A 26258-nucleotide genomic window follows, 5' to 3' on the forward strand; every position below is an offset into this window, starting at 1 on the left:
CATCAAGACTTGTATATTTCTTTAAAAACAGTTACAAATTGATTTTTAAATATTTTCTTAAGTACTTGGAAATGTTGGATCCAACTTGATCTCATAACAAAGTTTGGACTGACAAAACCGAACACTCGCTTAACGTGCGTTGTTAGTTCTAAAACAATGGAACTACATACTTGGTCAAGTCTTATTAAATTTTATTGAGTTATCTCATAACATTCAATATTTTGGAAAGTTGACTTTGGGTTTGACCAATTATCAAGACCCGAACCGACAACCCGAACACTCGATAAAAAAAACGTTTTAGTATCTTTATTTCAAAGGGATTTGCATTCTTGCATTTTACCCACCTTATTACTTAACATAGGTTGAGTAAATATTAAGGTTAGATACTTTAACCCGGTTTCGAGCAAACTTACATTTTTAAAGGGTTATTATTATAAATTCTAAATAGTTACATTTTAAAACCTTGAACTTTAATTATTTACATTTCTCAACATTTATTTTGTTTAAAGACCTTCAAGACAACCTTTCTAAATTCAAGACTTCTTTTCTTTTTAGGCATTGTGCGTTAAACTCGTCGTTCCGACAAATCTCCAAATTATCATCTTTCAAGTTTACTACTTGAAGGTGAGTACTTCATACCCCATTTTTCATCTTTTATTTTGGGGGTGACATTTCATACTTATTCAATAAAATGCTTTATATTTGAATCTTAAACCACAAACGTAGTTGTATACTTTACCTAAATAATTGCTCGATTTGGTGTTCTATGCTTATATGCCTATGTGTTTATCGCTTTTGTTTGGTGGAACTATAAAATCCTAAACTATTTGGCATCCCCTTATAGCAAGGTGTCGTTAACGTAATGCAATTAACGATAACTATAAAATCCTAGACTATTTGGCATCCCCTTATAGCTAGGTGTCGCTAATGTGTTTAGCGATAACTATTTATCCAAATTGCCACTTTTATTTATCGTTTCGTACGCAAGTTTTGTGGCTATCTTTATTATATACTAATATGACTAAACTTATGAATTGCTCACCAACCTTTGTGTTGACAAACTTTATTTTATGAAATTTTGCAGGTATGCATCTTGGTTGATTTATGATTGTGAAGAAAACGACATCAAAGACCTTAGGATATTAGTAAAAATGAACAATATCAAATTTGCCATATTTTGTGATATCTTGTTTATGGTTATTTTATGGATAATTGTTATATGACATTTTCGATGTTGTGAAATGAAATGAGTTTATTAAATACTGTCACTTTTCTTAGTGTCATGTGCTTATGGACAATCGTTACACCTCGGCATGTTCCGCCGCCTTTGGTCGGGGTGTGACATATTGGTATCAGAGCCCTGACAATAGGATAGGTGGTTAGACGTAACGACCTAGTATTGTTATGCTTAGGGTCCTATACGTGTGCTCATATGTGTTTACCCTATTTTGATTGTTCATATCGCATATTATTTACAAACCTGCACTATTTTATCTTCATATATATAAATTTTTATTAGTTACAAATACAATACCATTTGTATGGTTTTATAATGCAAATCATTTATATTTATTTTAGGTAATGTTTCATAAGCTATGATTCTTGAATCGAAGGTAACAATACAAAATGTAAACAACATTGCATTGTTAGTATGTAAAGGATAGATCATGGGGTTAATTAATCATCTTAAGTTATTGCATATGATATAATAATCTAACCTATAAGTTAGTAGAATATTTGTTCACCCTCTACAGTTTAGAAAAGTCATTGACTACAAATGTACAAATTGTACAATCTACTTCAGTAATTTAGTGGTTACATCATCTGAGAATTTCAACTGCTCTCATAAATTTAGTGTTCTCAAATATTCAGTTGTTCTCATAAATTGTCTAGAATACGAAGCACTTCAATCAATGCTGGAGATCATATCCTAAAGGATAGAAAGAATTTACTTGTTTTAAGATCATAATACAAGAGTTACATCTCTTCATATACACAACTTTCCAACACACATCCACACGTGTAAATCAAGGTAAACACACAATGTAATCCATAACCAAAACAAATTACAGCCCAAGTCAGTGAATCACACATCCACACGGTATAAATGTGATCTGGTTTGGACGCATCGGTTTTCACAATACAGTAAACCTTTTAAAGTTATCGGTTTAAAGAAGGGAAAATTCCTAATATATAGACGTTTTGAAGAGAGAGTAAATGCAATATGACCAATAAATCTTGAAGATTTTCAAAATAGACCAAATAATATGGACTGGGCGACACTTTGGGAAACGATCCGTAATCTTACACGGCCGGTTAAAATTTTGAAAATGTTGAGGGAGCAGGCCAACTTTATGAATAACGTTGATGGACACGGCCAAAAATTTGAGAATATTGAAGGAGCCGTCCATATTTTCTCACTAAATTTTCTTCTCAAAAGCAGTCTTCTCAAACGGTTTTTTATGTTTCCTACTTGATCCGTACAAATTTTCAAAATCTTGAAAATTTTTCCATTTTAATTTCGTATGGGGAGAGACATTGAGACATTTGAGAGGAATTTGTTCCAAGGAGACGGGATTTATATTTTTCATTCCTGGTCCATCCAAATCTTATATCTTATAAGATATAGTTTGATTCTTCATCTCCCTAACACAAATTTTCATCTTTTCATCTCTTGATTATTTGTTTTTTAATCCAAATCATGAAGTTTAAGAGGGGAGAGCGCGTGGACGGAATCAGATTATTTAGTAACAATGGAACAAGGTAATGAAACAATTGAAGAAGAATGGAACAATGGAATAATGAAAGAAGAAGATGATCATATATAATAACATGAAAACTAAGGAAAATTAGTTAATAAAAAATATTGTCGGTGTGGACGGGATTCCAACTTATAAGAAGAAAATATAAATCTCGGTCTCCTTTGAACAAATTCCTCTCACATGCATCTCCCAAGAAGAAATTAAAAAGGAACAATTTTCAAGATTTTGAAAATCCATACAAATCAGGTAGAAAACATAAAAAACCGTGAAAAGACTGCTTTTAAAAAGAAAATTTAGTAAAAATATAAACGAATCTCTCAAGATTCTTAGGGGGTGTTTGGTACAGAGAAAAAGAATAGGAAGAAATGGAAATAGAAATGGGAGAGAAATGGAATTGGAGAGAAATAGAAATGGGTGAAGAATTGACAATCATTTCCTTTGTTTGGTACAATAGAGAAATGGGTGGAGAAACGGGAGCAGAGACGTGATTAGGGTTCCGCCTCGGCATCATCATGGTGGAGAAATGGTGGCTCAGAGACGCGTCGCAACACCGCGAACGGAGTAGAGCGTCATCATCATCGCCACGCAACATCAACACCGCGATTTAGGGTTCCGCCTCGCAACACCGCCTCGCGATTTAGGGTTTCGTTTTGGCTCAGAGACGCGAACGGACGTGGCTGCGGCGTCGGCCGCCGTGCCGGACGTCGGCATCATCATCACCATCGCCGGTCGGAGCATCATCATCATCATACGCGAACGGAGTAGAGCAGAGACGCGATTTAGAAGCAGAGAGAATTCCATTTCTCTTCCAAATGGAGAGAATTGGATTTCTCTACTTTTTGCCTACACCCAATTCTCAGAGAAAACCAATTCTCCGCCCAATTCTCCGCCTAATTCTCCCAAACAAGAGAAACCTAATTCTCCACCCTCAAATCTCTCTACCAAACACCCCCTTAAATTTTTTGTCATGTCTGTCAATATTATTCACAAATTTTGACATACTCCTACATTTTCAAAAATTTGATTACAGATTTTTATTCTAAAGCGTCGACCCAATAATAATAATAATAATAATAAAAACTTCCTTTTCAGTAAGATTTGGTTGATCTCGTTTTCAAGAACATCCATCAATCCATAAATTAATTTATATTTACGAATCTTTGCCGTGTCGCTTGCTTTGTCCTTGTGATTCACAAAACCCTCAAAGATCTTTGCTTCATCGTCAACAGGTACTATTTTAATCAAACCATTAATTTCACTTTTAATATACCATTCAAGATCTATTTCCGGTTATATTTGATTCCTCACCAGGGTTTCCTCTTCTTTTGCTCATTAGGGTTTCATTCAAATTTCTATTTTGCTCAATTTTATTATATCTTTATGTGCCACTAAATACTAACAGCATATGCCTGTCTCTCTGGCTGGCTGGATATAATTAATTTTAAATGTAGTTGATTGTTTATGTTTACCTATCTATACACCATTCGCGTGGTCGTATGTCCCGTATGATGTGACATGTAAGCTGGTGTACACTTTTGGCGGTGGTGTACCAATTACATAATTCTAAATTATTTATGTGTTTGTTTTCTGTTTTGGTGGCATTATTCCATTTATATTCTAACTGGGGCCGGGCTCAAATTTTTGGTCGAAAAAGGGTAAATTTACACTACGTATAAAATTTTTTGGGCGAAAAACAGCTTACACCGATGCACAAAAAAAGAGGGGGGGGGGGGGGGGGCGCTGGCCTCACGATGCTTCGCGCCCCTGCCGGTATCTAATGGGTTATTATTATACGGTACCTGGATACTAATGGCGAATGTGATGTACAGATGGCATCGCAGGCTGCAAGTCCTGCTGCTATTCTACATACTGCTCAAGTTGTTGGCAATGCATTTGTGGAGCAGTATTATCATATTCTTCATCAATCTCCTGAACTCGTTCATAAGTTTTATCAGGATTCAAGCATTTTAAGCAGGCCAGATACAAATGGTTTCATGAGTTCTGTAACAACCATGCAAGTGAGTTCCTTTTGCTGTTCGTAATTTGTTAGTTTTCGACTATTAGAACCAAAGTTGGAAACTTTTTTGTCTAATTGATTAAATTAGGCCATTGATGAGAAGATTCAGTCACTTGATTACAAAAACATCAAGGCGGAGATTAAAACTGCAGATGCACAAGATTCACATCAGTCAGGTGTTATTGTTCTAGTGACCGGTTGCTTAACTGGAAAAGACAATGTGAAGAGGAAATTTGCTCAAACGTTCTTTCTTGCGCCACAAGAAAACGGCTACTTTGTTCAAAATGATGTTTTTAGGTTTGTTGAGGAAACTGCGCCATTGGAGACGACTTCTACACCTGTTGAGAATATTGTAGACAGCGCTCCTGCTGACCTGGCAATACCAAATTCAGGTATGTTGACCATGTTTTAATTACTTTAGGGGAAAAAGTTAAAAACATATTCTAACATGTATATACTCTTTTGATTTCAGACGCGACTCGTGTTACCGATAGTAATCTGACACATGATTCTACAACAACGTTGGCAGCTGAGGATGTGAATAACGTAGCAGAAGTTTGTGACCCTGAGGTTAACGAAGGGTCAGGGTCGGGTCTTGAGGAGGGAGTTGTGGATGAGCCTCTTCCGGTTCAAACAAGCCTAAACCTAAACAAAACAGGCTTGATACAGGAACCGGATTCGTCTGCAACACAAGAGGAGAATAAATCATATGCTTCAATTGTAAGCGTACCCAAGAACATCGGATCATCTGGTTCGAGTCATGTTCAGAGCAGCAGATTAAGGTGGGCCCCTGCTAACACGGATCAACTAAAGTCTAGGACCGCAAAGCCATCTCCAGAACCGGAACCATCGGTCCCAGTGGTTGTTAACGTTCCTGAAAGTAGCAAAGTTCATGAGGATGGTAACAAACATGTTTGTGTATTTATTAACTTTTTGTTGATCATGTACCTGCTGACCGTTTATTTGTTTGAAATATTGAATTGAAGGTCACGCTATATATATACGGAATTTACCTATGAGTGCAACTGTTGCACAACTTGAGGAAGAGTTTAAAAGGTTTGGGCCAATTAAAAGCCACGGTGTTCAAGTCATAAGTCATAAGGTTTGCTTTTTAATTTCATGTGTTCGGTCTTGAATTATGTTTAAAAGTCGTTCTTTTTTGTTGTTTTTAGCTACAAGGATTTTGTTTTGGTTTTGTGGAGTTCGAGTCATTGGATTCCATGCATAGTGCTATAAAGGTATGACCTTAAAAAAAACCTGTTAGAGATAAATCATAACCTGAGTTGACCCATGTATTGACCATTTATAAGAAACATGATCCCATGCCCAAGATTTAAAATCTTTGACAGGCGCCTTCGATCACAATTGGCAACCGCCAGGTGGTTGTTGAAGAAAAGAGAACAACCGCCCGAGGTAACTACAAATGTTTTATGTTCATTTTTTGTAGAATAGTCCGATTAATTAGTGGCTTAACGAGTCCATGTTAAAATGATTTCTCAGTTGGTGGTGGTGGTGGTGGTGGAAGAGGGCGGTACCCTAGTGGAAGAGGCGGTGGTTTCAGGGGTCGTGGTAATTATTTTGGTGGGCGAGGCTTTGGGAGAAACGAGTTTAGATACCAGGGTGAGTTTTCCAACCGTTCAAAAGGTCCCATGGGGCGAAACACAGAGGTTTATCAACGAGTTGATCAGAATGGCGATGGGAGATTAAATCATCAACCGAATAAAGAGACTGAATCCGGGCAGTAATCATGCCTGCAGTCACAATTTTGACCATGATTTTAGACGTATCGGTTTGTTTATTTTTTGTGACTTGATTATGCATATTCAAGTGGCACAAAAGGTGATTTTTTTTTTTGGACTATTGATGTTTGTGTTGGATATTTATAATATAACCCTCTTACTAGCAGATTCTGTTTTGGAACTAATTATTCTGCAGTTTTAGTGTTTTATATAATCACGTTCAACGCGCACATTGTAGCTGGTTCGGTTTGTTTACACCTTATTTAATAGCCTAATAATATGCAAATTTCAAGAATCCAAACTGTATACAACAATATAATAACATGAAAACACACATGTCTGCATCTTCAACTTGACTTTTGCAAATTAGACACAAAATTTGAAGCTGCGAAAGCAGCAGAACCGCCAACAACACTAACAAGAGCAACCACCACTTGCAGCCCAATTTCCCAAGGGTACTCCTCAGGAAGTAAATACACCACCAAGGGACCCAAAACCAATAGGGCCAAACTTAAGGTCAATAGAGCCGATGGTGTTGAGGGGTCGGTTGCAGCTGAAAGGACCCCGAGCTCTTCGGCTTTGGAAAGCAGCCCGAGTTTTTCTATTGAAGATAGTGAGAAACCGGCCTTCTCTGCTGCTGAAAGCAAACCCGCCTTTTCGGCTTTTGTTAGCAGTCTTAGTTTTTCAACATTTGTTAGGAGTTTAATGCTTGATGTGGTTGTTTGCTTGCTGCTGCTTGTACCCCTCATTGTTGCAGCCTGTGTATTTTTGGCAAATGTGAAAAGGAAGACAATTAGAGTGTTATTATTATTATTTTTTGGTTGCATGCGTAGTTAACTCGGTAATCACTATCCCCACCCTTTTTGTTTTTAAAGTGCTTTTAGCAAAGTGACACCAGATTATTTTCCCTTTCAAAAAAACATCTGTTTTTTTCTTTTGTTTGTGGTGATTTTAACAAGGTCATATGAAAAAGATGACGGATACCACAGATTGAGCTTAACGTATGGGCTTAGGCCTAGGAAAGTTCAACCCATTGATCCTGATCCGGCCCACAACCATACCCGTCGTCGCAGCAACAGAAAACATGTTAATTCTAGTCAGCGGTGTGCATGAAACCGACCAGTAATCGAAAAAATCGAAACAACCGAAAAAACCGAGCCTGAACAAAACCGAAGGTCTGGTTTCATGTATTCATGAAAATCAAATATTTGGTTCAGTTTCAGTTTTGCATGTAATAAAAACCGGGGAAAAAATCAAACCGAACTGAATTAATGGATTTTTATGTTTTTATTTGAATGTTGAGTAGTTTATAGGAATTTAACAAAATAACGCAACCCAATATTTTAGCTCAAACATATAATAATCAATTAATTGTTAGTTAACAAGAAGACTTGGGTCCAAAGTTGCCAGTATATTCGGTCAAAAAAAAACGGACACCCGAATGGTAAAACAAGAATCGAACGGTTTCCAAAAACTGAAAAGTGTGTTTGGTTTGATTTGAGTTCAAAACAGCCCCCCCATTGATAGAAGAACAGAACAAAACTTTATTTTATCTAAAACAACTAAATTAATAATTTAATTAAGTATTGCAATCACAGTAACATAACATATAACTACTTATTTATTTATAAAACTTAAGACAACAAAAATTGTTGATCCAAACTGCTCATATGATCTATAAGTGATTGATACATGCAATCTATTCAAATCTTTATTGAAGATCCAACAAACACAAACAGACAGTCACACAAGTAGAATCTACATAAAGTTAAGTGTGGAACATGCATTGAAAACTTGTACAGAACAACTGAAAACAAAGACTAACCTTCTTGTTATATCCATAAGTGTTTGTAGCAAATGCAAGAGGCTTCTGTGTGGTAGCCATTGATGAAACCAAAAGTGCCATCCTTCCGCTCCTTTTGATTTTTGCTCTTATTATTTATTTGTTTATTTATTTTCATTTTATATTTTGCTTTTTGGTAGCAGCAGCATTTGTGTGATTCAGAAAGAAACTACATGGGTCTTGGATTGGGGTGATTGTTATCAACGTGTCATTCTATTATTGGTTGTTTAGAATTTTGGTGGTGGTCTACTCTCCTCTCACTATCCATGGATAATAATCACGGAAAAATCTTAAAATAACCCTTCTTATAAAGAGAAGTTCTAGAATAGCCATTTTTTTAAAAAAAAATTTTATAATTTGGACTGTCAAGACGTATTGAGAATAGATAAAATAAAGACTAGATTTTGAAAGAAAGTCAGGTAAAAGACAAGATTTGGGAAAATAATGTCGTGCAAGTCCAAATTATTTGTAATCTTGGAGCAAAAGTCCAAATTTTTCCAAATCTTTTTTATTCAAAAAACCGTCTTGAGAGACTATTTTTTTATGTTTCCTACATTTCCCGTCCATATTTTCAAATTATTAGAAAATATATTTTTTACAATTATACCCCTTAACTACCACCACCACCACCATCACTGACGCCATCGTCGGCCCCACCCTATCACCACCACTGTCCTTTCGAATGCCGTTCCGATTCCGGCATCTCCGGCGCCGTTCCGATACCTCTAGAATGCCGTTCCACCTTGAACCACCACCACCACCGTTCCGATTCCGGCATCTCCGGCGTCTGCTTTACTTTATGCTTAACAGGTAGACCTTATGCTAGATATTTATGTATGTAGCTTTTAGTATGGACAAATAAGCTATGGTTTGTTTGTTTCATTGCTAACACATAAATTTAGAAACTAAGATAGTTACCTTTCCGAGGTTTAAAAAGGCGGAAACGAGCCTCCAGACACTATTAAAAAGAATAAAAAAGTATATGTATCTCATAAAACAAGCGTCATGAATGTTATAAAACCTACTTTAGTAATAAAACAAACAACATAAAATAGTTCAACAACCTTATTTAATATATGAGATTGTATGACTGAGTGTGAAAGGAGGATTAGGTCTGTGAAGAGGTTTCATGGGTCCATTTTGGCTAAATGTTGGGTTGGCTCACCATTTAATTCTACCAAGCACTAAACAGGTCAAAAATGTTCTGAAAATAATAAATCAGGACTTGCCGCTTCACAGCCTTAGACAGGTTGAAGCTTAGGTTTTAGTTGGCACTCATGAGGCTAAGCCTCTGATGCTTTTTTCCAGAGCTTCAGCCGAGGCGTAAGCCTCAGACAGCCTTTTTCAACCATGATTGTTCTGTTAATGGAATTAGCTTTATTAATTTAAAAACCTAGATGAGAAATAAGCAAAACAGCAATCGGAACGGCGCCGAAGATGCCGGAATCGGAACGGCATTCGAAAGAACGGTGGTGGTGATAGGCTGGGGCCGACGATGGCGTCGGTGATGGTGGTGGTTCAAGGTGGTGGTGATAGTTAAGGGGTATAATTGTAAAAAATATATTTTTCTAATAATTTGAAAATATGGACGGGAAAGGTAGGAAACATAAAAAAATAGTCTCTCAAGACGGTTTTCTGAATAAAAAAGATTTGGAAAAATATGGACTTTTGCTCCAAGATTACAAATAATTTGGACTTGCACGGTATTATTTCCCCAAATCTCGTCTTTTACCTGACTTTCTTTCAAAATCTAGTCTTTATTTTATCTATTCCCAATGCGTCTTGACAGTCCAAATTATAAAAGATTTAAAAAAAAATAATTATTTTAAGACTTCTCTCTCTAAAAAGGACTATTTTAAATATTTTCCCTAATAATTACTCACCATTCACCGGTCACAGTATGCAATGTTTGTCACCACACACACCCACAATCGACAATTGTAGCTTCTGTAATTATTAAAATAAGTTAAGTAATTTTTTTTGTTGCATATTTATTTTTACGTGTTGCGTGATTTTCTTTGCATAATTAGTTATATGCATAATTTATTTACTTAATTGGTAATTGTTTTATTTAATACGTAATTATTTTATCTAATCCGCAATTATGACGCAGAAGGCTTTGTATGGTAAAAAGTCTTTGTGTTTGAATCTTTTACCATAATAATTATCCACTAATCTACAAAATTTATTGTTGTTTGTTCCTTCCTGGCATACCAGTCATTTCTAATAATAAATTATTCAATCAATCATACACCGTAGCAATCACACCAATAGCAAAGCTATAAGTAGGGTCTGAGAAGGGTGGGATGTAAGCAATAACCTTAAAAGTCAATAACCTTAAAGGACCAAAAATAAGGTAAAGATAAGCCCCTAGCGTATTACTTTCTCCCTAAAAGTCAATAACCTTAATTCTATGTCTCCAAAAATTCCTATCCTCCACCATGTCCTCATAGAGGTTTAGGTCAAGCAAATCATGCCTAATCCTCTCATCCCAAGTCAATTAGGTCGGCCTCTACCCCTCCTCCCATCTATAGTAATGTTTTCTATGGATCTAACGGGATTCATTGCATGTCTTCTCTTCACATGTCCAAACCATCTCAATCTCCACTCTCTTATTTTATCTGATATGTTAGCTACCCGTAATCTCTCTTGAAACACACAATTTCTTATTTGGTCTAACCTTGTGTGCCCACATATCCAACGTAACATTCTCATCTCTGCTATCTCCATCTTCCGCTCTTGCGTCTTCTTAATGGCCCAACAATCTGTTCCATATAACATTGCAGGCCTAACTGCGACCCTATAAAACTTTCCCTTTAGTTTAGTTGGGAATCTCTTGTCACACAGTACACCTGTGGCTGCTCTCCATCTACACCATCCTACCTGAACTCTATGGGCCACATTACTGTCTAACTCCCCATCACTCTGGACAAACGATCCTTGATACTTGAACTTCGTTACCTACGGAACCACTTGCCCTTCAATGGTGATTTGGACGTCCTCATTGTCATTTACTCCACCAAAATCACAGTGAAGGTACTCCGTTTTAGAGCGACTAATCCTTAAAACTTTTCTCTCTAAGGCTGTTCGCCATTCCTCTAGCCTCATGTTAAGATCTTGTTTTCTCTCAGCAACTAGCACTATATCGTCTGCGAACATCATGCACCACGGGAGTGGCTCCTGAATCGACTCTGACAACTCGTCCAAGACTACATCAAAAAGAAACGGGCTCAACGCTGACCCCTGGTGAAGGCATACCTCAACGGGGAAGAGGTCAGTATCCCCTACGGGCGCACGAACACTTGTAGAACTCCTGGCATACATATCCATAATTATCTCTATATATTTCCTCGGGACCCCTCTACCCTCTAGGCAATCCCAAAGCACCTGGCATGGCACACTGTCGTATGCCTTTTCTAGGTCAATAAACACCATATGGAGGTCGCGCTTCTTCTCCCTATACTTTTCCATCAATCTTTTTATGATGCCTATTGCCTCTGTGGTGGAACGCACTGGCATGAAGCCAAATTGGTTCACCGTAACCTGAGTGTAAGTCTAACCTCAATCACTATTTCCCATAGCTTTATAGTATGGCTTAGGAGCTTGATTCCTTGGTAGTTACCACAACATTGGGCGTCTCCTTTGTTCTTATAGATAGGGACGACGACGCTGCTCCTCCACTGGTCTGGCATCTTACCAGATTTTAGGATAATATTGAACAAAGTAGTTAACCACATGGCTCCTTCTTCTCCCAGACCCTTCCACACCTCGATGGGTATGTTGTCTGGGCCGACCACCTTAGCCCTTCCCATCCTCCTGAGTGTAGTCTGCACCTCTTCCCGTGTGATTCATCGGCAGAAGCAATTATTCGGTTGTTGTCTTTGAGAGGTTGTGTAGTCATATTCTTCTTGGTAAGCTCTCCCATTGTTAAAAAGGTTGTGGAAATAGTTTCGCCATCTTAGCTTGATGTCTTTCTCCTTAACCAGTACATGCCCATTCGTATCCTTTATAAATTTCACAGGCCCTAGATCTTGCTTTCTACACTCCCTGGCTTTGGCAATCTTAAACATAGCGTCTTGCCCTTCTTTTGTTTCTAAACGTTCATACATCCGTTTATATGTCGTGTTCTTTGCTTCTGACACTGCCTTCTTCGCTTCTCTCTTAGCCGTTTTGTAAGTCTCCCTCAAACCCACTCGGTCCTCCTCATTCATTCACCTCATCAGCTCCCTAAAACTTTGTTGTTTGTCCCTTATCTTGTCTTGTACGACCTCATTCCACCACCAAGACTCCTTATGTCCACCTGTCTTTCCTGTTGTGACCCCGAGAGTCTCCTTTGCTAGAATGATCTTTGTCGCCACAGCTTCCCATATTTGAGTTGGGCTCCCATCTAGTCGAGTCACTGTCTATGACATGAGGTTGTCCTTAAACAGTGGAAGATTTTCGTCCTTCAAATTTCCCCATCTAATTTTAGGTGTACATTTCCTCTCTCGCTTAGTCAGCTTATTTGTAAAGCCTATATCTGCGACCAGCAATCAATGCTGAGCCACAACTGTCTCCCAGGTATGACTTTGCAGTCCTTCCACCAACGTTAGTCTCCTTTGCCTCATCAAAATGTAATCTATTTATGTGTTGCATCCCCCACTGCTAAAAGTGATCAAATGAGATTCGCTTTTCTTAAAGTACGAGTTTATAATACCTAGGTCATGGGCCACCCCAAACTCTAGAAGATCTGTGCCAGTCTCATTCCTATCACCAAAACCGAAACCCCCATGTACGGCTTGAAAACCATCGTTAACCTTACCAATGTGTCCAATAAAATCACCTCCTATACAAATCCTATCACCCCTAGGTATGCCCCCTACCACTGCGTCTAGGAAATCCCAAAATTCTCTCTTTTCCTGATCCCCTAAGCCTACATGAGGCGCATAGGCACAAACTACTGCCACTACTTCCTCCCTTAGTACTAATCTTAACACCATAATCCTGTCATTATGTCTTATCACCTCCACCACACTAGTGTGTAGTTCCTTAGCCACTAGAAATCCCACTCCATTCCAAGCTACATCATACCCCGAGTACCACAACTTATACCCATTACACTCAATCGCTCTATGCCTTTTCCACTTAGTCTCCAGAATGCATGCTATCTGGACCTTACGTCTTTTAAGCACATCTACCAATTCTAATAATAAATTAATTTTTGCTTAATCACCTTAATATTTACCGTGTGAGATATAAAAAATATCTCAATCAAATCCAAACAAATGTCGATTCAAATTTCAGTTTATCTATGGGATACTCCATCAACCTCTTTGTAAATACCCGAATCCCCAACACGATCAATCAAGAATAACATTATAAACACGGATTATATCACATGGATTCATCAGGTAAGCACTTCATGTTCTAAGTCTTTGTTCAAATTTTATATTTAGCTCAATAATATAATATTAAAAAATATATTAACTTCAAATTTTAAGATTTACCTAAATACTATATTTATTTATATGATATTAAAAGCTGAATAAGTTATTAAAAGAGTTAATTGTCATTTTTGTCCATGTGATTTGCTATTTTTGCCACTTCAGTCCAAAGTTTGAAATTTTGTCAATTTTAGTCCTCATAGTTTCAAACATTAGCCAATTACGCCCCCTATCTAAAGGCATCCAACTATGTTGTTAGTTTAAGGGCATTTTTGTCTTTCTCCTTTTTATTTTGAGTTAGTGGTCATTTTCGTCCTTGTGGTTTGATACTTTTGCCACTTCAGTCCAAAGTTTGAAATTTTGTCAATTTAATGTTTAATTTAATTCAGTTTTTTTTATAACCCCTAAGAGCATACTCCAAACCCAAAACCATCGAGCATCGACCAAAGCAGGTCTGTACTTACTCTATCGACAACAATAATCACACCCCCACCCCCACCTCCACCTCATATTTAGTTTCTAGGCATTTCCTAAACTCTTCCCTATGGTGGAATTCAATGGTAAAGTGGTCAGGGTAATTCCATTAAACTGAATTGTACAGAAAAAACTAAAAATCGTTTCTTTGATTAATGCATAATAGTTAGTGTTTAGAGATTAACATATCGTAGCGAACATCTGGGTCGAAATCAAAATAAGGAGGTCAAATATCTCACATTTCCATGTTTGCTAAAGAAATCGATACACTAAACCACCTGTGTGTTCTTCAAATCGTGGTGTTAATCTTTAATTCATCAAACTCTAGGGTTGAAGATAACTAAATGGTATTGATTATGTCTAAAAAGACAATTATAACCCTCACATAATGTCTAAAAATACATTTATGACCCTCACGTAAGGGAAACATGATAACGAAGTGATGACATAATTGGATGCCATTAGAGGGGGGCCATAATTATTAGCTAATGTTTAAAACTATGAGGACTAAGTTAACAAAATTTCAAACTTTGGACTGAAGTAGCAAAAGTATCAAACCATATGGACGAAAATGACCACTAACTCAAAATAAAAGGCAAAAACACAAAAATACCTTTAAACTAACGGCATAGTTGGATGCCGTTAGACGGGGGGACGTAATTGGCTGACGTTTCAAACTATGAGGACTAAATTGACAAAAATTCAAACTTTGTACTGAAGTGGCAAAAGTAGCAAACCACATGTACAAAAATGGCCATTAACTCCTACTAAAATACTTAAAGTAATTACGAGAAATAAATGTGAATGTAAATGATGACATGTAACGACATTTTTGAAATGTGTATGGAAATGTTTGTACATGTTATTTGTATCAGATTATTAAACAATTTCGTGAAGTTGTTGTACTGCATATGCTCTTATAAATAATGTAATTTAAAACTCATAACTGTTGACGTATGTGATGTTTTTGATTGGTAAAACATTTTCATAAGTTACACCATTGTTACTCTTCTGCTACTCTTTATCGGGTGTTCTGCAATGGACTCTCCGCTTCCAACTGATGGCAAAATTACCAAAATGCCCCTACAGACGTTTCTCGTAAATCTTTTGAACCCCTTATTTATACGTATAACAAATGTATAAAAACCTCCTAACTCACTTTATTCGGAAATATAGCTTTCTTAATCTAATCATGTAACATCCTACTTTGATTAATAATAAATAAACGAAATTTTGTTAGTTTATTTGTATGTTAGGGTTTGATTATATGATTATGGACTTAGGAATGGGCTAGGGAATGGGTACGGGCCTTAAGGCCCATATATTAGGGGTATATAAACTCCAAACACAACACTCTCAGTCATTTTCCACCACCTTTATTCCCACCAAACACTCTCAAGAACACACAAACACTCTCTCAACCTAGATCCAAATCTGAGTTAAAGGAAGAAAGATTTCGTGTTCAAAGCATCCTCAAACAACAAGAAAACGTCCAGATCCACAGGTTGGTCCAGATCCGAACCGAACCCGAAACCCATTAGGCATGTGGTGACGAAAACAACAAGTTTTAAAAATCGGTTGGTCTTAAGATTCGTTATAATGGCAAATCGAACCTCATAGTGGTAGAAAAACGTAAACTTTGTAGTATATGGCTTAACGAGTGCGATATGGGATAGAACGAGCAACATCCGGGCCATGTAAAAGCAAGAAGACCAAGTTGTTACGACCCAAAACTCACCAGAACAGTAAAACGGGGCATAAGGAGTGTTTAAGGGGCAAAATGGGTAAAAGAATGGTTAAATGAAGAAAACCCCAAATCTGATCGCACAAAGAAGAATCGCATCGCATAGTCATCCGATGAGATTCGTTTGAAGAAAATGCGATGCGATCAGTTTAAGAATACGATGCGATTGGATAGCTCCATGCGATGCGATTGAATTGCATCATTCGATGCGATTGTGTCCATATGATGCGATTGGATTGTGTCCATGCGATGCGATTGGTTTGTGTTCGCGCGATGCGATTGGATTGTATCCTTGGGATGCGATTGGATTTCATCCATGCGATTGGTTTCATATGTGATTCGATTGGGTTGTATAACTCAACTCAAGTGTTGATAAAGGCTTATTAACAAAAGATAAATTTTTTTATAAAGGCTTATTAAAAAAATAAAAGTTTTCCAAGCTGCCTGGCAGCTCGACCCCAGCCAGGGGCTCTGCCCCTTGGACCCTGCTAGGGGTTGCCGCCCCTAGACCCCGTTGCCAGGGGCGTTGTCTCCGGACCACCGTTCATTAGGGACTTCACTAACCTAGAAGTATGATTTGGTTAGAAGTATTTTATTTATGCTTATATTATTACACAGTTAGCCGTGCACACCTAAGGAAGGGTATTACAATTAACTCACAGAGAAACCAACTGTAGGTGAGTTTCTAGCCCCTTTCCTTGTTATGTTTTTCGGGGTTGTGTGCATACTTCTATATGATTAGTTAATACACTTACCTTAAGAGGTAAGTGTGTGCCACGTGTAAGTGTTATATATGATATTTCATGCTATAGACAAAGTTAAGAGTGTGTACATGAAGGTATGTGAAAGAATATAGGATGGATGTATGGTTTAATGATAGTATGGAAAGAAGGGACCAGACCCTTATAATATTTATGATGATAGGAACCAGACCCTCATAATATATGTGATGATAGGGACCAGACCCTTATACTATCTGTGATGATAGGGACCGGACCCTTATAATATCTGTGATGATAGGGACCCGACCCTAATAACATCTGGGATGGTAGAGAATAGTTACGTATGTAGTACGTAAGTATGAATGAATGGAAGTATGTGCGAACGAAATATAAGCATGTTAAGTATGTACTATATATCTTCGAATGCGTATATGTAAGTGTGTGTGCGTATGTAATGTATGTTGCCTGATTAACTAGAACTCACTCAGCGTAGCTGACTTTTAGTATGCACGCAGGCAAATAGGTTGAAGCAGTTGGCTTGAGGGGAGACACATCGCATGGACCAAAGAGGCTGGCATCTATGAAGAAGTGTCATGATGTTTTATGTTAATGTTTACGATAAGACAATTTGAACGTTTATGTGACATTTGGGCCAAAACAAGGTACACCTCAGTACGTATTTACCGATTAAGCAAATAAACGCCTTTTGAGTAACAAACGAACGATTAATCGAACGGGTCGGGTTATGACCCAGATATCTCGGGGGGGCCATCTATAAGTGATATACGATCTATACAAGCTAAAATATTAGAAATATGGTCTTAGTTTGATAGCAAACAAATTAAACGAAAATATGCTCGTTTAACTACCCGCTATAGATTTAAACGCGAAAGATAGTTACAAACCAAGCATTGTATCATCCGATAAGCCGAAAAACACTTACTAAACACTTATTTGAAATGTTTTAAGCGATCCGTGAAAATATTTTTGATTTTTACAAACATATAGTATGTTTTTATAATTTTGCTCAAAACTAGCCGAAAAACACATGTTTTCGCACTGTTTAACGCACCCGATAAGTTTTTCGCGCCAAAAACCGAACCCGAACTAAATTTGGACTGGGCTTTTCGTATTTGGGCTTGAGAAATCAGAAAATTGGGCCAAAACAGCCCAAAATGGGCCCATAAGGAATTCTGATCGGCCTAGTAAACCCACCCCCATTTTTTTATAAAACTTGTTACCTAAGCTTTTTATTCATTTCACTTGATAAAAAACTGGAGTCCAAGCAGCTGAAAGTCACTTTTCCAAAAGTCTTCCAAAACCCTAAGGTAACAACTTAAATAAGTAGCTTTTAAACTTGTTTAACCTTGATTAATACCATAAAAACATGTCTTAATTGCTAAAAATCATTCCTAACCATATAAAAATCCTAAAAATAGTCCATAAACATGTTTTGGTCATACACATGGTAAGGAACCTGTTTTGATAATTTTTTTAGCCATAAACACGGATTAAAGGGTTGAAACAGCGTTTTTACGGTTCAAAAGTTCGTTTTTGTGCACTAGCCAAAACCCTAAGTTAAAGGGCTATTATATTGATGAAACCTGCTTGGTTTGTGATATAGGACCTGTACCTAGCCTACATACTTCAAAAATTATGAAATTTTTCTGGGAACTCAGATTTGATGTATTTTGATCACATATGAATTTTGGGATCATTTGGAGAAATTTAAAGGTGTTTTCTTTTTATGCGTTCGTGTGAATTTTTATAGCCGAATTTGGGCCCCGAAAAGAATATCGCATGAGCTTTTTACATTCTGGAATTGATACAGGTTGATTTGGGACATGATTTGAGCATTCAGGAATTTTTGTGGAATTTTTGGAAATTGTTTGGGGTAAACGGACGATTTTCAGGCGAAATATAGCTGATAAAATGAATTTTTATAAATTAATAAGTCAGTGAATAATTCCATAAATATTTTTATAAAAATCTACATATTTTAGTTGATAAGTGGCTAAATTTTCATAATTTAATGATTAACGATTAATTAATTATGCTAATTTAAAGAATAAACAAATTCAGTTTTTATAAAAACCGGCAAGTTCACGACTAACGAACCTGCGGGAATATCAAAACACCAAGAGTGATCAAAAATTATATTTTTGGACTAATTAAGTAAAAACGAGCTTTTCTATTAAAAACCTGGACAATCCGGATGGATTGTGCGCGTTTCTTCTTAAATCAAATTGAATAAACGGAAACGAGTCTCGTGGCTAATCCGGGACCCCGCTATGTGATCCTTCTTTATAACTTAATCATTTTATTAACCAATACATTTACCCAAGCTTGTTTTCCCATAACTGTTTTCTGAACGCGTAAACGACAACTTGGCCCAGCTGGGAAAACGGGAATCTGAGCCAAGTTCAGTTCAAAGTATTAGACATTGAACAACATCACAACCTAAGCCTATTGCCACTTTCTGGGCATTCCAGCTATACCAAGATTAGTTATACAGTCCAGTTTAGTATTGAGATTATAATAATATTAAAATATTAATATTATTATAATATTGATTATAGGAACTACTGATAGCGGGCCGAACAAACCACGAGCTGATACAGTACTGATTATCTACTAAACCGTGAGTTTCATGACCCCACTCTTTAAACAGTTTTACGAACTTTTGGGGTGAAAAGCATGTGTGATTACATATACATACCTGAAACATGTATTGATGTGAATTATCTAAGTGCTAACACACGAAAGTCCCCACTAACACAGTGATTAACTTCGAGCCGGTGGCTTGTGAATAGTACTATTGGTTTGACAAACCCAAACGGAGCCGGAATGTATTGCTGAGACTTTACCCCGTTTGCACATGACCATAATTATACAACACGCTATGTAGTGTTAGACATAGCTACTTGGGGCATGTTGTGGGCGGAAAGGGGCCACAGTGGTTGATTGAGCATGGGAAATGGATGCACGCAGCACATACAGTCAAGGCTTCACTGTAGCTTAGCATAATTACATCATATACATACATACATACATACATACTTATTTCATGATTACAAGTGTTTACTTGTGAATACTCATTACTGTTTTCTTGAAACTCGTGAAACTCACCAACTCTAGTAGTTGACCCGTTTTAAACTGCTTTTCAGGTGTACCTAAATCGGAATGATTTGGTGATCTGTTACTTGCCCAAGATATGTGGTTGATGCTATGTGAATAGAAGCAAGGGCGTTAGTAGTAAGTCCGTATAGTTAACGAACTAGTTTTGTTTGTATTGCCTAGTCTGTAAAACAATGATAGAACAATGAATTGTAATATATTGTAAATTAGTTTGTGATGTTTCTTTATAAACAATGTGTTGATACCAGAGGTGTCTGTTACATTCCCGTTTTACGCTTCCGCATTACGCTAGTCGGGGTGTGACAGTTTAAGACACGAATGGATGTTTTGTAATGTAATGTTTGAAGTTTTAATTATTCCTCAAAAGTTTTAATGAACTCTGATATTTAGATCTGTGTTTATGAGTAAATCCAACATACAATGTAGGGAACCGGGATCGGGGCCTTACAAATTATGCTATTATAATGTTTATGATGATACGAGTACTTTTGATACTTATGGAGAGCAGTTGAAGAACATGCGGACTTTATTGAAGCGAATATATTTGTTAGTAAAAGACGATGTGCTTATCTGTCTCCATGACTTCACACTTGATGACTCGACTGACATTGCAGACCACAAGGAGTTTGCAGACCGAGTGAAAACGTATGAAGTTGAAGGAGTAAATAAAACTAGATTTTTCATTTTTAAGATTGAGTTTCGATTTGAAAATATTAATTATTTTCATTGTGTGAATTGTAAGGCCCCGAACCCGGCAGCCCTACATTGGACGTTGGATTATTCATACACACATTTCTAAATATCAGAGTGAATTAAATCATTTCGCAGAATATTAAAACTTCAACCATATATTACATAACCGTTCATTTCTCGTCTCAAACAACATTCAACTTGTCTTTTTAAAGTTAAAAAAAACAAAATGAAACATCATAACTGTACTCGCTTTCTTTGTAATCACGATCAAGTTTGAGCTCCACAATTGTAATCACCTTTGTTATTAATAAACCGGTGGTGATAGTTTTCACCGCCCGGGGTTTTTTGCTTGTTATCCTAAGGATAACGGGTTTTTTCCTCGCAAAAAATCCTTATCTTCAAGTACTTTTACGTTCATTTCAAATAAGCACATAGTCCCGATTACTAATTTGGTTACGAAATCATTGTGTTAATTTTTGACCAAAACAATTTGGCACCCACCGTGGGGCTAACGGTGCTTTAATCCATTAAATCCATTTATTTTATCCACCTTCATTCTATTTACAATGGCCTCACAACCAAAAACCAGTTCAGTCTTTGCTCTAGTGGTCACTACTGCTTCAAGTGTCGACCCAGGACCTCCACCACTGCCGAAGAAAAATACTCAGATCAGAAGAGAACTTCCGACATTCGCGGGATCCTCTACACGGGTAGACCCGGTTATTTCTAACAATGATATTTTTGCTTTGATGAAACAGGTCAAAACGCACTTGGAGCAGCAAGAGAAGACCAACTCAAAGCTATTCAAGGAGATTGAAGGAATCAAAAGGAAACCAGGACAGGAGGCCACTCCAATCATGCCCAGGGTCCTTGATTTTGATTCTCCGGGATATTCTATCCTTCAGAATCCAGGATCCTTGGGGACACAACCAGCAAGGATTCCATCGCAGCAACAATCAGGATACTAGGGAGCTTTTCCTTCGGTATCCTCGGAGTTACCCGGACCAACGAGGCCAGGGTCCATCAATATGCAGCCTCGCTCAACCATGCCAGCCAGCATATTCTCATCAGGATCCCCTATGGTGTCCTTGGAAGTGCATGTCGGAGATGACATCCCTATGCAGGCACCACCTTATCGTGGGGATATCATCAATGGAGGAATTAACCACCCAAGCTCAGGATACCAGAGACCTAACAAAGATCCTGGTAACAGTTTACTTAATTCTAATTTATACACTAACCGTGGATCTGTGCAGGACAAGGGGATATCCCTCGATATAGCTAGGGAATTACTAAAAATGAAGGATATGATTTCCAGTATCCCCGGGATAATCCGTCCCATAGCTGAAGTTCCGGCAGGCAGCCACAAACTTTCCAGGTTCACTTGGCCCATATGCGACGTGGAGATCCCCAGGAAATTCCAGACGCCCAACATGAAACTTTATAATGGCACTACGGATCCTGAGGAGCATGTAGCTCAATACAGAGAAAGGATGGAGGTCAACCCTATCCCCGCATAAATTAAAGAAGCCTGTCTATGTATCTCAATACAGAGAAAGGATGGAGGTCAACACTAATAGGGCCGGCCCTCAAATGGTTATTAAGTATTCCTTCCAATACTATCACTTCCTTTGCTCATTTAATTAACTTGTTTAATAATCAATTTTCTTGTATTAGATCTTTTGAGAAAATGACAGGTGACTTATATAGAATTGTTCAGCATAACAATGAATCCCTAAGGGATTACATAATCAGGTTTAGCAGGGAATCTTTGGAAATCCCCAACCTTGATATGGCAGCAGCTGTTGAAGCCTTCAAAATGGGACTTAGGAAGGATTCTCCTTTCTACGACGACCTCGTCATGACTCCATGCAGGAATCTAGATGAAGTCAGAAACAGGGCGTTGAGATACATTCGGCTAGAAGATGAAAGAAGGCTCATGGAGGTTTGGTTATCCCAAAGTACGAATCTACCAACAAGAAATCAGACTCTCCCGAAAAGTTCTTTAGGCCAAAGCCTTATTCCAAGCAGGATAATCCCAAGATCAACATTATGGAAGAAGACGAACATGACGAAGAATATCCTAAAATATCCGAATATTGCTTTAACCTTGATATTGGTGGTGTAATTTGTGCCATCCAAGATTTAGGTGACAAGGCTAGATGGCCTAAAAAGAATGAGAAGCCCGGATCAAACAAAGACAAGTCAAAATGGTGTGCGTTCCATGAAGACTTTGGCCATCGGACAGACGATTGTATAGCACTCTGGAAAGAGATATGATACCTTCTCAGTAAGGGGCACCTGAAGGAACTATTTGAAAGAAATAAGAACAAGAGTTAGGATCCTGTCAAGATACCTGAAAAGGCACCTTCTCCACCACCCGGGGCTAAGGTGGTATCCTTTATCTCGGGAGGATCTGACATCTGTGGGACCTCGTATTCAGCAGCCAAGAAACGTTCTAGAGAGACGAAGATGGACAACGGAGAAAGACCTCTCCGTACTTCCACATTGACAACTCAAAGAATCATATCCTTCGATGAGGAAGATAGATGTGACCTTGTGGATCCCAACCACGACGGTTTGGTAATCACTTTGTGGATAGCTAACTGTTTTGTGCGCAGGATACTCGTTGATGGAGGAAGCTCTGTAAACATTATCCAGATGGATGCATTGAAGAAAATGGATATCCCAGAAACAGAGATTATCCCAAAATCCTCAGTTCTTGTCGGATTCAACGGCAAAACCAAGAACGCCTTGGGAGAAATCAAACTTCCAATATATATTGAGGGAACTAACTCCCTACAAAAGTTTTGCGTTATTGACTCTTTATCTTGTTGTAATGTGATTTTAGGCAGGCCCTGGATCCACAGCATGAAGGCAGTACCCTCAACCTACCATCAATGTGTGAAACTCCCAAGTCCTTGGGGGAGTCATCAAAATTGAGAGTGATCAACAAGATTCCAAGGAATGTTATGCTTCATCAATGAAGTGGACTACAAAGCCTACTCAAGCATAGCAATTACAGCAACAACCAAGGAAGGTCCTGCAAGCAAGAGAACAGGATGTAAAGGTAGTATCTTCGGATCCTCGGGATACTGAAGTCAAAGTATTGTTAGGATCAAGTATTCCTGAGGATATTGAGATGGAATTGATATCCTTTCTAAAGAAAAGAGCTTCTACCTTCGCCTGGAAACATGAAGATATGACAGGTATATCTAAATCTATAATCACTCATAAACTTGGTATAAACAAATCTTTCAGGCCAGTACATCAAAAGCGACAGAAGTTTGCTTCTGAGAGAAACGCTATCATATAAGAAGAGGTGCAGAAGCTGCTCAAAACCAAGATGATAAGAGAAGTCCAATATCCTAGATGGTTGGCCAATCTAGTTGTTGTCCAGAAGAAAAATGAGAAATGGAGAGTGTGTGTGGACTTCACAGACCTGAATAAGGCCTGTCCAAAAGACCCAGTCCCACTCCCGCACATTGACTCAATGGTGGATGCAACTGCTGGCCACGAACTGCTAACATTCATGGACGCATCCTCAGGATTTCAACATATTCAAATTGAGCCTTCAGATCAAGAAGATACGGCCTTCATGACTCCCACAGGTATATACTGTTACACTGCAATGCCTTTTGGACTTAAAAATGCAGGTGCGACGTACCAAAGGCTCGTCAACATGATGTTCAAAGACCAACTGGGGGACACGATGGAAGTCTACATAGATGACATGGTGGTAAAGTCGAATAAGGCTGAGGATCATCTCGAAGACTTGGCAACAGCATTTGATATCCTGGATGAATACAACATGAAATTAAATCCGGCCAAGTGTCATTTTGGGGTCAAAGCAGGAAAATTCCTGGGATACATGGTCACCAAAAGAGGAATAGAAGCAAGCCCAGAGCAGATCAAGGCTATCCTGGATATCAAATCACCAAGGAATGTCCTCTCTTGCTAGACATAACGGAGCTCACGGACGGAGACGGATCTTGAAAGCTCGACTGGAAATGAAACGTCCTCTCTTGCTCGTCAATGAGAAAGAAAGAGGCAAGCTTATCCTCGGTTTCTCTGGTGGGAGTAGCAATCTCAAAGAACTTCAAAGCTGCAGAAACAAAAGAAAACACATCAGTCACAAAAGATATCGATATATATTCAAGATACAGTATCCTACTTTTGGAAACCCAGAGATAAGGAAGAGTATCAAGCTGTGAGAGAGAATCTCTCCTAACAAAGAAATATTGTCTCTTCCACTGGTCATTATTCTGGGTATTTTTCAGAACCAATGGAGATCGACCAGATTTAATTTTGAGAAGATATCTTGAAGACCCATGGCTGCGAAGGTCATATACAGAAGCAAGCTCCGATAGGGTAAGATCTAGGGCATGGTCAGCAATTAGTCTCTCCAAAACAAGCAAAGTCCTCCAAACCATGGGCATGGTTTGGGCATAACTGAGACCAGTTCTTGAAAAGAACTCGGTGGTAAAGGCAGGAAATGGATAGGAAAAACCGATTTTAAACGGCAAAATCGGAAAACAGATCCAGGTTTTTGAAACATAATCGGAAGAAAAGGCGGCGTCGAATAGTCTGAAAAGAGTTTCAACGGGAAAACAACCCCGAGACCGAAGATTCGCGATATCAGTATTGCCAAAAATGCATATCTCACTCGCTGGACTGGCAAGGAGATTTTGCGATACGAAATCCTCAATACCGGAAGCACGAAGCTTCGGACTCATGATTTAAGAAGAGAGAATAAAGAAAAGTTACCTGAATAATGGAAGAAGATGGATGGAAATATTATTTATCCAAGTAATTATAAAGTCGGCCTAGGGTTTACCCAAAGAACGAATGATTGACACGTGCATCAACAATCTACCACACATGCAAAGATTTGAAATTCAAAATTCAAAAATTTTATAGCTGTAATGCCTATCTACAGCTGTTAAAACTTGGGGACAATTCTTAGGGCACGGATTTTCAGTATCCTCAGCAAAGATTATACTCAAGACGAATCCAGGATGCGGTATCCTCTAAGGTAACTGGTATCCTAATTACATTATATAACTAACGCAATGTTTGCTACCTTCCAGATTACCAGGTCAAAATCCGTTGCTTGATCTCCTAAGAACTCGCACTTACTGTTATTGGAGCGTGGCAACAAAGGAAACGTGTTGATTAGAAGGATTAACGGCTAATTGGACTCTTTCTAAAGTTTCCTTAAATATAGGGCATATTGTTAGACTTTGTTTATTATATATAGAGCTCTAAACAAAAGATCAAACACACACTCTAGCACTCGAGAACTTACTAGTACTCGCTTTCTTTGTAATCACGATCAAGTTTGAGCTCCACAATTGTAATCACCTTTGTTATTAATAAACCGGTGGTGATAGTTTTCACCGCCCGGGGTTTTTTGCTTGTTATCCTAAGGATAACGGGTTTTTTCCTCGCAACAAATCCTTGTGTTCAAGTACTTTTACGTTCATTTCATATAAGCACCTAGTCCCGATTACTAATTTGGTTACGAAATCATTGTGTTAATTTTTGACCAAAACAATAACATCTTCTTCATAGATGTCAGTCTCTTCAATCCATGTCATGTGTCTCCCTCAATCTAGCTGCCTCATTCAATTTGCCTGCATGCAACTAAAGTCAGCTATGCTGAGTGAATTCTAGTTAATACATTACATACTCATACTTAAC

The 26258-nt window shown here is 37.9% G+C and overlaps 3 protein-coding genes across 3 annotated transcripts; 1 reads left to right on the top strand and 2 right to left on the bottom strand.

The window, feature by feature from the left end:
* The first annotated feature begins 4591 nt into the window (after positions 1-4591).
* On the top strand, positions 4592-6612 carry LOC143560788 (nuclear transport factor 2-like). The gene is made up of 7 exons (XM_077049007.1): positions 4592-4780; positions 4868-5171; positions 5252-5680; positions 5766-5881; positions 5952-6017; positions 6129-6192; positions 6280-6612. The coding sequence occupies exons 1-7, from the start codon at positions 4592-4594 to the stop codon at positions 6522-6524; spliced, it is 1413 nt and encodes a 470-aa protein (XP_076905122.1). The 3' UTR covers positions 6525-6612.
* A 181-nt stretch (positions 6613-6793) lies between these two features.
* LOC143560789 (uncharacterized) lies at positions 6794-8465 on the bottom strand. The gene is made up of 2 exons (XM_077049008.1): positions 8344-8465; positions 6794-7276 (listed from the first exon to the last, which is right to left on the bottom strand). Exons 1-2 carry the CDS (start codon positions 8422-8424, stop codon positions 6866-6868), a joined length of 492 nt encoding a protein of 163 aa, XP_076905123.1. The 5' UTR covers positions 8425-8465; the 3' UTR covers positions 6794-6865.
* A 2138-nt stretch (positions 8466-10603) lies between these two features.
* LOC143560803 (uncharacterized) lies at positions 10604-11691 on the bottom strand. Its single transcript, XM_077049020.1, has 2 exons — positions 11377-11691; positions 10604-10750 (listed from the first exon to the last, which is right to left on the bottom strand). Exons 1-2 carry the CDS (start codon positions 11689-11691, stop codon positions 10604-10606), a joined length of 462 nt encoding a protein of 153 aa, XP_076905135.1.
* Positions 11692-26258: the final 14567 nt, after the last annotated feature.

The sequence above is a fragment of the Bidens hawaiensis genome, unplaced genomic scaffold (assembly GCF_021521415.1).
Source record: "Bidens hawaiensis isolate Kalapana, Puna unplaced genomic scaffold, B.hawaiensis_p1.1 tig00020451_1, whole genome shotgun sequence".
Lineage (NCBI taxonomy): Eukaryota > Viridiplantae > Streptophyta > Magnoliopsida > Asterales > Asteraceae > Bidens > Bidens hawaiensis.

Bases quoted from the DNA above. Each gene is read 5' to 3' on its own strand.
- LOC143560803 (XM_077049020.1), bottom strand. From the start codon at position 11,691: ATGGATATGTATGCCAGGAGTTCTACAAGTGTTCGTGCGCCCGTAGGG. The intron at 10,751-11,376 runs GTAAATGACAAT...ATTGACTTTTAG, and splicing joins TTCACTGTGATTTTGGTGGA to GGAGAAAGTAATACGCTAGG.
- LOC143560788 (XM_077049007.1), top strand. From the start codon at position 4,592: ATGGCATCGCAGGCTGCAAGTCCTGCTGCTATTCTACATACTGCTCAA. The intron at 4,781-4,867 runs GTGAGTTCCTTT...TGATTAAATTAG, and splicing joins GTTCTGTAACAACCATGCAA to GCCATTGATGAGAAGATTCA. The intron at 5,172-5,251 runs GTATGTTGACCA...TTTTGATTTCAG, and splicing joins CCTGGCAATACCAAATTCAG to ACGCGACTCGTGTTACCGAT.
- LOC143560789 (XM_077049008.1), bottom strand. From the start codon at position 8,424: ATGGCACTTTTGGTTTCATCAATGGCTACCACACAGAAGCCTCTTGCA. The intron at 7,277-8,343 runs GTTAGTCTTTGT...AAAAATACACAG, and splicing joins CTTATGGATATAACAAGAAG to GCTGCAACAATGAGGGGTAC.